At 48.3% G+C, this 14,441-nt stretch overlaps 1 protein-coding gene across 1 annotated transcript; it reads left to right on the top strand.

Annotated features, from left to right (window-relative positions):
- Window positions 1-6,271: 6,271 nt before the first annotated feature.
- On the top strand, window positions 6,272-13,726 carry fndc5a (fibronectin type III domain containing 5a). Its single transcript, XM_084683281.1, has 5 exons — window positions 6,272-6,292; window positions 6,961-7,159; window positions 12,626-12,715; window positions 12,949-13,082; window positions 13,658-13,726. The coding sequence occupies exons 2-5, from the start codon at window positions 6,976-6,978 to the stop codon at window positions 13,724-13,726; spliced, it is 477 nt and encodes a 158-aa protein (XP_084539407.1). The 5' UTR covers window positions 6,272-6,292; window positions 6,961-6,975.
- The last annotated feature ends 715 nt before the right edge of the window (window positions 13,727-14,441 follow it).

The following is a 14,441-nucleotide window of genomic DNA, read 5'->3' as shown; positions in this document are numbered from 1 at the left end:
GGGAGAGAGCATGATTATCCCTGGGCTCCTGTGCTGAAGCAATAAGCTGTCGAGCAGAGTGAGGCCCCTGAGCTCTCCCCAATAAAACAGGTGATAGTGCGTTCATAATTATACATGCAATTGTGTTATTGCCTCCCTCGCTCTCTCCGGCAGGTCTTAAATATTCACCAGCTGCTTTAAATCACACTTATATTACATTTACTTATATTGTTCCTATTCCCAGTGTCCAAAATATGTATGTGCGTATATCTATAACAATGTATTTGTTAATGTATTGGTGTGTCTGTCAATGTGTGTGTGGGTACAGTAAATGAAAGTGCATGTATACACAAACAGTGTTCAGGGGACGTGCACCCAAGGTCCTTTACTGTGAACTCCAGATCAGCACAAAATCCCGATGACTATCATGGCACATTAACTATGAATGAGCAGGAGAGAGGGTACCTGCCAGCTATGTTTGCTGTAATGGGCCTGGGGGCGGGGGGGGGGGGGGTTGCCCTGTGAGAGAGAGGTTGGAAAAGGACGGGGGTTGGGAGGACCAGAACAGCGACCAGAACAGCCCCATCCTCGGTTCTCAATGACCCATCATGGGAGTCAGAGGGCCACTTGTAATTCCCACGGCGTAGCTAATAACGACAGTCAACGCTGTGGTTATGAACATGTGCTAATTTAGCTATCCATGAAGCAACACCAAGTTAATTTCACTTGTCTGTGAACCTCGTTCACTCCTGAGGGCCCCTGTGCAAACACTCGCACCCGGTCACTAGTGCTAGCACCCTAACTATTAGCACCTATCTATTTGCTTGGTGCTTGACTGATATTAGCAAACTAATTGTGATAGCTAAACAGGTGGCCTACGGTACGGAAAAACATTGAAGTAGCGCTTGGTTTGTCTCAGCACAACACTGCTACAAGTGGAGTGTCCAGCAAAGAGGAGGAGAGAAAGAGAGAGATTAAAGGATGGTGTGACCCTGAGGAGAGAATGGAGGTCTCTGGTCCCTAACCAGGTCAGAGAGCCAGGCAGGGCAGGGCAGGGCAGGGCAGGGCAGGGCAGGGCAGGGCAGGGCAGGGCAGGGTAGGGTAGGGTAGGGTAGGGCAGGGTAGGGTAGGGTAGGGCAGGCTGGCGCAAGCCAACACTGTGGAGGAGCAGAGATTTGCAGTGGCATAGACAAAGGCTTAGACTGGGAGAAAGAGGAAGGAAGACATAAAGAGACATAGAGAGACACAGAGACAGAGAGAATGACACAGAAGAGAGAGGAAATGTATGTGGAGAGAGATGGTCAGGAAAAGAGGATGAGGAAGGAGAGAAAGGTGAAAAAGAGGGTACAAAAAGAAAGGAGAGATACAGAGTGGTCTGGGGAGGCCTGAGTAGAACATTCATGACATAATGATGGGCTTTATTGATTAAGGGCAGCAGAAGAACAGTGAGAATGATGCCTGAACACAGTATGTGTTTGTGTGTGTGTGTGTGTGTGTGAGTGTGTGTGTGTGTGTGTGAGTGTGTGTGTGTGTGTGTGTGTGTGTGTGTGTGTGTGTGTGTGTGTGTGTGTGTAGGAGTGTAACGACTACAGATAGACCTCCTTAAATGCTGGAAGATAACCATAAAGCTAACTCTTAGCGTGTTTTTGTGTTCGAAGTGTGAATTGATTATATTTCATTAGCAGACAAACTCACACACGTACACACATTCTTCCACAGTGCTCTCTAATGGAGGGAGATGTTAGCGAGCTGTCACACTTGTCACCTTAAGACACCACCCAGCATAGGCCAGACAACTGGTTGTCACTCTGATCACTGCACTAACAAAGGAACATCGTTGACAGCTTATAACACACACATAGGCTACATGAAAACACGCGCACACACAAACCCTTCCTCCTACTAAATCACACACACATATAAACACACACACACACTCTCTCTCCTACCACTAAATCACACTCACAAACATACACACACACACACAAACTCTTCCGCCTACTAAATCACACACTCACACACACTCTAACACACACCACACCCTCACCAGGGGACAGAGTCCTGGCTCAAAGTCACCCCCGTCTCTGTCAGTGTGGTCTCAGCAGCGAGCAGGAGACTATTTGGAGACATCTGTCGGCTGTTTCATTAGACAGCACTCACACCTCATCATGGGGATATATTAGGACTGGCCGTCACGGCCGCTGTCCCCAGGCAGAGACACTGCTGAGAAGCATTCAGTCAGACCCAGGAAAGGAGGCACAGTGAAGGACAGGCCAGTAACCAGGGAGCAGGTCTGGAAGTAAAACACTTTGCTTAGAGGTTAATGATGTCAGACAGTGAGGAGTTTGGGGTTGCTTTACAGACTGTAGCTCACATGGAGTTCAAAGCTTCAAGACTGGTTTCAGTAATCTGTGTGTGCATGTGTGTTTGTGTGTGTGTGTATGTGTGTGTATCTATGTGTATCTGAGTGTGTAGTAGCCATTTGTATGCTGTCCCAAGAGGTGACAGTGGGGCTTTGGGAATGAGAGTCTGTGATTGTGGTGTTTTTCTGTGTGTGTGTGTGTGTGTGTGTGTGTATTTGTATGTTTGTGTTTGTATGTGTGTGTCTACACTAAGAAGTGATTTGTGTCACAGTCACAGAAATGAATGTATCCCCTACGGCAGAGTGAGCTAAATGCTAGCTGTCACACAGTGTTTGCAGATCAGTGAGCTACAGCTAGCGCTAGCGCCCGTTTCTGTCGCCCGAATCAGTCCCTGGAGGGCGCAAGGACCAGCACACATGATTAATAAAGAGATAATGAGTCTGATTTGTCACACACACTCCACGGCGATGCCACCTCCCGCCCCACCCGCAGTGCTCTCCCCCGCGGCTTTTCCCCCGAAACCTCAAACAAACAACCAACCCAAACATGCTAACAGGAGACGTGCTCAAAAACCAACAAAAAGTCACTTCGGATATCGAGGACTACCACCTGTGCTGACGGCAGGAGGATCAAGAGCTCCGCGGCGCATCCGCCTGTCAGCTGTCGTTAGCCATCGCATTTGTCAAACACGTCAACAGCAGGCAGGCAACAATAACCAAGGGAAGTAGCAAAAGGAAACATGGGGTGCGTGTGGTGAGTGCATGTCTTTGGGCGTGCGTGCGTTTCTGTGGGCGTGCGTGCATGTGTCTCCTCGCCTCTGCCTTTCATCGTCCCGACAATTGGGTCCATGATTTGTAGGCGTCACACTGAATGTTAACACACTCGATAACTTACTGGATGCATTTGTGCACCCCCTTAATAGCAGAATCCATCAGGGATGATCCACATCATAGGGGCTGTCTACTCTCTACTCAATCCATCTTTCTCAATCTTCATGTCTCATCATGGGCATCAATCCTCCCACATGCCAAATATGATATGTTCTACTGTAAGGCCTAGAGGGAAACTCCAGATATCGGCAGTGTTAGCATTCTTTAGAGATGCAGCCTTCCCTTCCTTGAAGAAATCTACTATTTGATATTAGTTTGGGTGCAGCTGTGTAGAAAGCACGACTGAAAGTATGAAATCACGTCAGACCATGTGTTATCTCCAAGAGGAAAAGGGGGTAGGCTGGAGTTGGAAGGATTCGGGCTGTGACTTCCTCAGATAGCCGTGCAGCATGGCTGATGTGGCTTTCATGTTTTCTCTGCAGTGTTCCTAATTCTGTGTGAGGGTAGTGAGAGTGGAGAGGGTAGGGAGGGTGGTGAGGGTGGAGAGGGTAGGGAGGGTGGAGAGGGTAGTGAGGGTGGAGAGGGTAGGGAGGGTGGTGAGGGTAGGGAGGGTGGTGAGGGTAGTGAGGGTGGAGAGGGTAGTGAGGGTGGAGAGGGTAGTGAGTGTGGAGAGGATAGGGAGGGTGGGGAGGGTGGAGAGGGTAGGGGAGGGTGGAGAGGGTAGTGAGGGTGGGGAGGGTGGAGAGGGTAGGGAGGGTGGAGAGGGTAGTGAGGGTGGAGAGGGTAGGGAGGGTGGTGAGGGTAGTGAGGGTGGGGAGGGTGGTGAGGGTAGTGAGGGTGGAGAGGGTGGAGAGGGTAGTGAGGGTGGAGAGGGTGGAGAGGGTAGTGAGGGTGGAGAGGGTAGGGAGGGTGGTGAGGGTAGTGAGGGTGGGGAAGGTGGAGAGGGTAGGGAGGGTGGAGAGGGTAGTGAGGGTGGAGAGGGTAGGGAGGGTGGTGAGGGTAGGGAGGGTGGTGAGGGTAGTGAGGGTGGAGAGGGTAGTGAGGGTGGAGAGGGTAGTGAGTGTGGAGAGGATAGGGAGGGTGGGGAGGGTGGAGAGGGTAGGGGAGGGTGGAGAGGGTAGTGAGGGTGGGGAGGGTGGAGAGGGTAGGGAGGGTGGAGAGGGTAGTGAGGGTGGAGAGGGTAGGGAGGGTGGTGAGGGTAGTGAGGGTGGGGAGGGTGGTGAGGGTAGGGAGGGTGGAGAGGGTAGTGAGGGTGGGGAGGGTGGAGAGGGTGGAGAGGGTAGTGAGGGTGGAGAGGGTAGGGAGGATGGTGAGGGTAGTGAGGGTGGAGAGGGTGGAGAGGGTAGTGAGGGTGGAGAGGGTGGAGAGGGTAGTGAGGGTGGAGAGGGTAGGGAGGGTGGTGAGGGTAGTGAGGGTGGGGAAGGTGGAGAGGGTAGGGAGGGTGGAGAGGGTGGAAAGGACATCCAGGTTTTGATAATTATGCTTCAGTTGTCAGTGATTCTTATTAAAATGCTTACTCCTGATTGAATGTTAATATGTTTTTACAGAGAGCACACATATTCAATCACACACGCACACACAAACAGTAATATACAGTGGTTGCCCACTTCCTTGACCTAGTTTGGAGCCTCTCATCCATAATGCATCACAAGTTTATTAACATGTTGGAGTTTGATCTGTAATCAGCTGTCTGTGTGTGTTTGTGTGTGTATCTTAGAGAGTGTGAGAGAGAGAGAGAGAGAGAGAGAGAGAGAGAGAGAGAGAGAGAGAGAGAGAGAGAGAGAGAGAGAGAGAGAGAGAGAGAGAGAGAGAGAGAGAGAGAGGGGGAGAGAGAGTGTGTGTGTGGCTCATCTAATCACAGCTCAAGGGGCTGCAGAAAAGAGGATGGAAAATACATAATTACTGAATCTCACCCCAGGTAACAGCTGAGTCTCACAGCACACACACCTGTATGCACACACAGCCAAATGCATGTGCTGCAACCACACACACCTGTTCACCCACATGAAAATAATCACAAAAATTAATGACAGAGGGAAACTAATCATTACTGTGTGATCACATGCCCTGTGACTTCTAATTTAACTGAAGCGTAGGTAGTTTATGTGGTAACTGCCCAAATCATAGCCCTCAACAGCGACCCACAGCAAGTAGGCAACTAAAACAGTGACTAAAACACATTTGAAGCTGAACGCCAGTCCAGGGTTCAAATAACGGGGGCTTTGGGGGGTTTGACAACCCCTAATTAAGACTTGGACACCCCCCAAAAGAGGGAAAAACAACAGGTCGGAGGGGTTGATACATTTATAGATCGTTCTTACCTGTCATAAATCGTAAATATTACTTTATGCCTTGGAGAAGAACTTTGTCCGATTGTCATTGTATAATTCGCACTCTGCGCCAGTCCACTAGAATGTCTACTGCTGGTGTTAAATGCGATACCTTTCCTAAATGTATTCCTAAAAGTCTTACGCTTTTTATTAAGTTGCAGTTATAAGTTAAGTTGTCATTTGTCAGAATCTTTCTAAATAATGATATTAACAAATTCCCTCCCACAGGGAAATTTGTGAGGAGCCAGGCTTATTTAATGATCTTAAATCAACTGTGTGTCTGGCTTTGCTGTGGGCTGCTGTAGCACTATACTGCAGTCCTGCCAGACACCCCGAGAGAGAGAGAGTCTGGCCCACGTTAGACTTGGACGCCATGTTGCTACCTGCTAGCTACCTGTGGACATTCACTTCATCCATTTACAACATGCCGTGATGGGAAGCCAATGCTTGCACTTGTTTCAGGACACAGTTGTGTTTGAAAATGGCTTTTGGGGGAAGGTAATGTTGATTGAGTTGTTTTGGGGATAGTGGTAAAATGTGGTGCATGGTAGGATAACATTTCTCTCTCTCTCTCTCTCTCTCTCTCTCTCTCTCTCTCTCTCTCTCTCTCTCTCTCTCTCTCTCTCTCTCTCTCTCTCTCTCTCTCTCTCTCTCCCCCTCTCTCTGTGTTTTAGACAGCTTGGCAGCTCCTGTCAATGTGACCATCGGGGATCTGAAGGGCAACACTGCCGTGGTGACATGGGACATCCCCGAGGGGGACCCAGTCATCGGCTTCGCCATCACACAGCAGGTAGGCGCACACGCACCAACGCATGCACCATACACACACACACACACACACACACACACACACACACACACACAAACACACCCATACTGTAGATACGCTTACAGGCAATTCATTAGTAGCTGTCATCAGTTGTTACCCATCGTCTCTCTGCCGAATCCCTTTGCTGGCGCTTGCTTGTGTCACGGAAGGTGTCACAGGAAGTTGTGTTGCCGGGAGGTTCCCGGTGGAACACCCGTTTCCGCGGCAACAACAAAAGTTGAAGACAGCCGTGTAGAGGGGGAGAGTGATTTTATTTCCTTCCGACAGAAAGACACGTTGTGTTGGCGTCCCAACAGAGTACATTGAATTGTCCCAGAAACCACGCACACTCATAGTGACACGCACACTTTGTGGTCCTACGACGTGATACAGGTTGGCAGGTGTGGTGCTAGCGCGACGGTCAGTGTGGAACACCTGTCCAGTGCCTTGTCATGGTATCAGAAAAATCCTGAGACTTTTAATTAAGGATTTGACCTTTCTACCAGGACACAAAGTAGTTGTGCTTACCATCCATATGGTCTATGAACTGTTTAGACTAACAGGTCCGATCAAAGATTATCTATCAATACATTTGTCAAAATAGATTTTACAAACTGTCCAATGATTCCTCCTTTCTCTCTTCAAAACAGAAGAAGGACGTGCGCATGCTGCGCTTCATCCAGGAAGTCAACACCACCACGCGCTCCTGTGCATTATGGGACTTGGAGGAGGAGACCGATTACATTGTGCACGTGCAGTCCATCAGCATGAGTGGGCCCAGTCCGCTCAGCGAACCCCTGCGCTTCCGCACGCCCAAGGAGGCCAAGACTCTGGCCTCCAAGAGTAAAGGTAACACATTAGAGAAAGACACACACACAGACACGCACACAAATATATTTACAGTGTACAGCGCAGCTGAAAATGTACACTTAGTGAGAAATTGAGAAACAGACAACACACAACTATTGACACAGTTTATACATACTATAATGTACACTGAAAATATACAGTATACTGTAAATACACATACACATACACACAGCAATTCACTTTTTTCACTCTTGAAGTATGGCATACTGCTGTACTGTTCTATTGACTGATTTTGTCCAGGGCCGTAAAAATCAATGGAGACACCAGGCGTGAAATTAAGTTTCACAACAGAATCATGAATAAAATACCTTTGGGGTACACTTCATGGTGTGTTGATATCCCTACTGTCCTCATCCCCCCTGCCCCTGCCCCTCGACCCCAACTCTTGCTTAATGGCCTGTCAGCTGGGAGCTGAGGGGACATATCTGTCAGCGTTGGGATGAGATATTCAGGCCTGCAGCAAGGATGCTAAATCAATCTGGTTTTGGCATGCTCCCCACTGTAACCCCTTCACTTGCTCCAGAACATTCCCTCTCTGTTTCTTTCTTTTTCTCCCTCTTTGTCTTTTCTCTCTCATTATCTCTCTCTCACCACATGGTCTGCTGGTAGTCTGGGAACACAGTACACTGCTTAGCTGCTGTGGAGGGTAAGTTTAGGACAGACAGACAAATAGGCATATAGTCAGACAGACAGACAAATAGGCAGATATAGGCAAAGACCAACAGATAGACAGGCAGACAGACAGGCAGACAGACACAGCCACGCAGACAGACAGACAGACAGACAGACAGGCAGCCAGACACAGGCAGGCAGGCAGCCTGACAGCCAGACAAACAGACAGATAGGCAGCCAGACAGCCAGCCAGACACAACCAGGCAGACAGACAGACAGACAGACAGACAGACAGACAGACAGGCAGGCAGGCAGGCAGGCAGGCAGACAGACACAGACAGGCAGCCAGACAGCCAGACACGGCCAGGCAGACAGCCAGACAGGCAGACAGACAGGCAGGCAGACAGACACCACCAGGCAGGCAGACAGCCAGACAGCCAGCAAGACAGCCAGAAACACAGGCTCACTTTTATTACTTTCAAGTTGGTTCAGATAAATAAACGTCTTCCAGACAACCCCATCAGGCTGTGTAGACAACAGAAGCACTGTAAGCTCACAACATTTAAAACAATAGAATAAATGCACCTGTCTGGATAGTATTACTAGCTGGGAACACAGAATTACAGTGTGCAGACAACAGCCTTCACCTTTGGCTCAGCTTCCAGACCCAGATTCTAGCATCATCAATGGGGGGGTGAGACATTTCCCTCCCCGTGAGAGAGAAAGAGAGTAAGAGAGAGAGTGAGAGAGAGAGAGAGAGAGAGAGAGAGAGAGAACATGTTAGAGAGAGTAAAAGAGAGAGAGCATGTTAGAGAAAATAAAAGAGAGAGAGAGAGAGAAAGAGAAAGAGAAAGAGAAAGAAAGAAAGAGAGAGAGAGAGAGAGATAGAGAGAGAGAGAGAGAGAGAGAGAGAGAGAGAGAGAGAGAGAGAAAGTAAGAGATGGCTGGGCTGAGATCAGATTACTTGTGTGTCTGAGACAAGTGTTTGTTTCCTCGTGTTGGGCAGACCATGATAGATGGCTGCAGTAGCCATGCATGACTCAGCTCCAGTCACCCCATTCTACAGCCCTCACATTCCTCTCTCTCCACCTCCTCTCCCTCTCTCCCCCTCCTCTCCCTTTCTCCACCTCCTCTCCCTCCCTTTCCCTCTCTGCACCTTATTTCCTGCTCCCTACCTCCTCTCTCTCTCTACCTGCCCTCCTCTACCTCCTCTCTTTTCCTCCTCTCCGCCATGTTCCCTCTACCTTTATTCCCTGTCTACTTCCTCTCTCTACCTCCACTCACTCTCTGCCTTTCTTCTCTTCTCTCTGTATTTCTCTGTGATTTCTAAACAGTTTCAGTTTCAGTCAAGTTGATAGTTGAGGCTTGAAAGATGCCACAGCTGCAGGCCTCTCGAAGGGATTCAGACACCTCCTGACTCACTTTTCGCCATTCCCTCAAAACTGCATCACTCCCACACACAAACACACACAGCAGTGACGGTGGGTGGCAGTGCTGTAGTAAAGACCACCTAAACCGAGACCAAGTCATGAACAAGACCAGAGTGTCTCGAGACCGAGTCAAGACCAAGACCAAGGCCGGGCCAAGACCGGACCACTCAAAACACAAGCAGTAGGGTTTGACTAGGTAAAAAGATTAGATTTGATCTGTAACTGTGTACATGAACTACAAATCAGCAGTCTTAAAGTAGTGCCATGTGCTTATGGCACATGGTGCTAAGAAGCCTTGTTTTTGAGTTAACAAGGATGTAATGTAACTGGCTCATTTTCACAAACTAAATCTGGCAAGCAACTGAAACTAGCACCCTGAAACATACATTATAACATTACATAGGAAGCTAATACTCGCTAAATCTCGTGTAAAGGGGGAAGAGATTTCTGAGAGTTTTGGTACAGAGACAGATGCAAACATTAGGTAGAGCTTTGCTAGCGTCTCCCTGGCTTAGCTTTCCTTTTTTGTTTTCTTTCTAAATGCCGGTAAAGGTTTGATGTAGGCTGAGTCCCAGCCGGCTCAATAAGCATCTCTGAAGAATTTACACACGACTGTGTGTTTTCTTTTGAACGCTATTCTCTTTGTGGTTCAGGTAACCACATCTGATTATAGCTGATTTGGCCAACATCTTCAGACAGCCCCTGTTTCATATATCTTCCTCATTCACAATTGGGGTGCGAGGGGTGATGGGTAATTTCATATTAGAAATGAGTGAAGTTATTGGTTGCCTTTGAAGCGTGATGTGTTACATCCATTGACTAATGATATTAACAAATAAATTAAACAATGCACAGGCAATTTAGTGATACTCCCACAGTTGTGGTCTTGAAAAAAAATCCAGAGTCCACTTTGTCCGAGACAAGACCGAGACCTTCAAAAAGTGGTTTCGAGACCAACACCGGTCTCGAGTACTACAACACTGGTGGGTGGTATGGCTGCTAGTATAGCTGGGTTGGCCCATTGTCTTTTTTGGTGACAGGCAGCATGGCTGCTGCCCTGAGAAGGGAGAGGAAAATAAGCTAGCCTGCCTACCCTGCTTTGGATCTCTGTTCTGCTCCATATCACACTGAGTATAGAGAGAGGGAGAGGGGGAAAGAGAGAGGGGGGGAAAGAGAGACATAAAGAGGCAAAACAAGAGCAAAAGGGTAGTTTAAGAGAAAGAAAGAGAGAGACAGAGAGAGAGAAAGGAGAAAAGCAGAAGACAGAAATACAGAAGAAAGACAAGAAAGAGAGACAAGATAAAGATCATCAGAGAGAGACAGAAGAGATGAGACATGTATTCCTTTCTTTGTTCACCACAGGCCCAATCAGGTGCCAGATCAAAGACAGAGAGAGATGTTCAAAGAAAGTTTTCTCCAAACAGACCATGAAACTGAATGACAGAATCTGACATGTCTCAGTGAGGGGGAAAGCCAGGAAGAAAGAGAGATGAGCGTGAACCAGAGGGAGGGGAAAAAAGAGAGAAAGGAAGCAGTGAGACGGCTGATTGAGACATCATGTCAGAGTTTAAAACACAAACACAATCATTCTCCCTTGTCTAACTGATTGCCTGGAGACAGATGCACGCATACGCTTACACACACACACACACGCATACACACATACACATACACACACATACACACACATACCTGTAGATACTTTTTCACAGAACATCACAAGTTATTCACATGGAGGGAAAAGGAAAAAACTAGTAACCAAACGTACAGTACTTTAAGTAGCTTTGTTTTTTAACCCCCTCCTATTGTGTTCCTGCTGTTCTCTCTGTTGTTCAATGAATCTGATTGTTAAAAGGTTATTTGTCCGTATAGGGAATCTGAACACACCAAATAAATGAGACATTTTTGAATTTTCATAACATTTTGGGCACTAAAATGTTGTGTTAACTTTGGTACACCTGTGGTGTTCCTAAGATGCTCTTGAGTTTCAAGCAATGTGTCCCTTTTCTCTCTGTTCTGTCTCTAAGTACGATTTTTTTGCTGGATAGAACCAACAAGAAACATATTAGATGCAAATACCAGTTATTAATCCCACTGACCATTAGTACAGGTACAGAGTGTCAACAATAGTGTAAATACAGTGACCTTTCACTAAAGAGATGGTCAATGGTGTTTCTATGCTCAGTTCTTGCATGAGGCTATGCTGACTTTTCACCACCTCTCTCCACATGCAACCAGCCCCCCTTTCCCCTCAGGTGTCCACACCTCACCACGGTATTGGACCCTGCGTGTCAGTGACATTAAACTTGACCAATTAGCCCCAGGGAGGCTGGCCAGCAACAGTGTCAGGAGCCTACGGCTGGGTCCTCTTTGATTTGTTAATACCAAGGCACAGGGGCCAATCGATTGGCTGAATTGTTGAGCACTGAAGCCAGCCGAAGCGTGGAGAGGCCCAGGCCCTTCAGAATGTCAGCCTCTGACTCCCTCTGTTTGGTCTACGCACACACCACAGCAGTGGCAGTTTGCTATGCCGAGATGAACTTTAGAAGGAGGCGACGGCCTGAATTCACAATAACAAAACAAGAAAAGTTGTTTTTGCACAGCTCAGTTCATGTGTAGTGACTTTGTTCAAGGGAACACAGATCCAGGCATTTATGTTTTACTATTCTCCTCATCCCCCCCCTTCTTCCTCAGAGAATCCAGGTTGGCCAGGCCCTGGACTTAAATATTCTCTTCATTCCCCTCTTCAAGCTCAGTCCTCCAACACCCACAGCCTTTCACACGGTCAGGCCCTAATTGGGGTATGTGCCTCCCTGTTCTGCTGTCACAAAACAGCAAGGATATCATTGAAGGAGGCTTGCTCATGGGCTGTGGTGTCTCTCTCTCTCTCTCTGTCTGTCTTCCGCCCTCTCTCTCTCGGCCTTGCAGTATGGTAGAGCACGCCTGTCTGAAGCTAACAGAGAGTCCCAGGCTGGGATCGGGGAGTGATGGAGAGATCATCTAGCTCAAGTGGAGTGAAAGTGACAGAAATAGCATAAAGGGGGAAGACATCCAGATACTGGAGCAAGAATCTGGCCAACTGTGCATCTTGTGCTTACAGTAGAAACACTCAAATTCAGCCCTGTCAAAAATGTCCTTTATAAATGACAGGTTTTTCCTGATATTGAGCAATACCTGATGTTTAGAGGGCTAAAGTGGTGGTCTGATCGGAACAGACATTAGACTGGGTGGAGGGTGGACCGGGTAAGTGGTTTGAATTCTTGTCAAAAGACAGCTCTAAGAGAGCCACTGTGGCAAATTACCTAAACAGTAATTCATGCATCCCTGCACATGCTACTAAAAATGATTTTGAACAGCACGTTGCCATGGTGATGAACTCACAGAGCTGCTCTTGTCCCGCCAGACGAAGTGACCATGGAGGAGGTGGGCCAGACCACTCAGCTGAGAGCGGGGGAGCTCATCATCATTGTGGTGGTGCTCATCATGTGGGCAGGTGAGGGATGGACTGTACCAAGGTTAGAATGCCACCCGTGCCACCTTGTTACCAGTTTAAACAGTAGAAATGAGCTGTTTCGGACGAAACATAGTTAGAAAGGCTACGCTAGCAGGGCAAGCTGTTTTTGTGTTTATGCAAACCGCCACAGTAAAGTGTTTTAGCCCATATCTCATTCTCTATCCCTCCCAACCTCTCTCTCTCTCTCTGCCTGTCTCTTCCTCCTCGCTCAGGTGTGATCGCCCTCTTCTGCCGTCAGTACGACATCATCAAAGACAACGAGCCCAACAACAACAAGGACAAAGCCAAGACGTCCTCAGAATGCAGTACTCCCGAGCACCCAACAGGGGGGCTGTTGCGCAGTAAGGTATAACCCCACCCCTCCTCCTCCTCTCCTCCTCCCCCTGGGCCCCCTCACCGATGCTGGGAAGGTGAATCGTCCCCGCAAACCTTTTGACTCCCACCTCCATTCATCTGGGCTGTGTCTACTTTACTTTGATGCTTCATTCCGTTTTTCTGCATCAAGCCCAGCTTGTGTGAACATGCTTCCTCGGAGACCACAGTCGGCTGTAATGTTAGAAAATATACTGATGAGTCCCAGAACGTTCACGAGAAGCATGGCTTCATGTTCATGTGCTCTGATCAATCCGTCAGCCAGACTTCAGATCTTCAAATCAAGCACTGCTTTTAACTCCACCGTTGAGAAACACACTGACAACCCCCCCCCCCCTCTTCCTCCTCCTCCCTCCACACGCACACACCCACACATACATATACAAACTCGCCTTCCCCTCTTTTTTTTCACACCAGACCTCTGTGAAAGACCATGGCTCCACTCTGTTCAGGCATTCCATGCTCATAACAGAATGACACCTTTTCCCAGTGTTCTAAGCTACCCTCCATCTTTCTCACCCCTGCCGTTTACTTCTCTCTGTACCCCAGGACGCCAGGAACCCCAGGAACAACAACAACAACAACAGGACGCCATCTGTCAACATCATCGAGGTGTGACACCCAGAACACCAAACTCGAAATCCTTTTTCAAAAACTTTCAAAAACTGAGTGTCTGCTCAAACAAAGCTAAGCTAAAGGCCCGCTTCATGCCCATCTGTTTGTCAGGATGAAGCTGGGACTGTGGGTATTGCTGCCACCTAACTGTGCCCAGCACCAGTCCTTTGGCACAGTGCCCAGCTTGGAGCCTGGCATCCCAGACTCTCTGGTGCCTGGCAAAGGACAAGTGACAGTGTTGGAGATACAGTGTCTGAGGTTTCTACCTGCCTGCATCTTCCACCAGCCTAATCACTGCCAGCAGGCTACGGAGGTAGAGAAGGGCCACACAGGCCCAGCCAGAGTTGATGCAGGCTGGGGGGATACAGACAACCAGGGTCAGAGACCCCTTCCTCTCTCTCAGCGTGTTAGCCATGAACAGAAACACGCCGCGAGGAAGTGTGCGCGTGGTTGAGACTGGAGCACTGATGACAGTTGTCTGTTTTAATGAACTCCCACCTGCTCCACCTCCGTCAGGACCACCACGACCTTGGTTCTTTCCCCCTATCTTCCTCATATGATTGTTTTGCTGTCAGCTTAGAGTGGAAACTCGCCTTTCCACATAGCTACTTGGGTCATGTTATAGCTGTCATGTACACTGTGGATATTGTGTTTTCACTGCCTGTCACTTCGTCGTACTATTTTTCTCTTTATCGCTCGCGGTTTGAAAAAGAGAACC

Source organism: Hypomesus nipponensis, chromosome 3, assembly GCF_054491055.1.
Source record: "Hypomesus nipponensis isolate SF chromosome 3, ASM5449105v1, whole genome shotgun sequence".
NCBI lineage: Eukaryota > Metazoa > Chordata > Actinopteri > Osmeriformes > Osmeridae > Hypomesus > Hypomesus nipponensis.
This window is presented reverse-complemented; position numbering and strand designations above follow the sequence as displayed.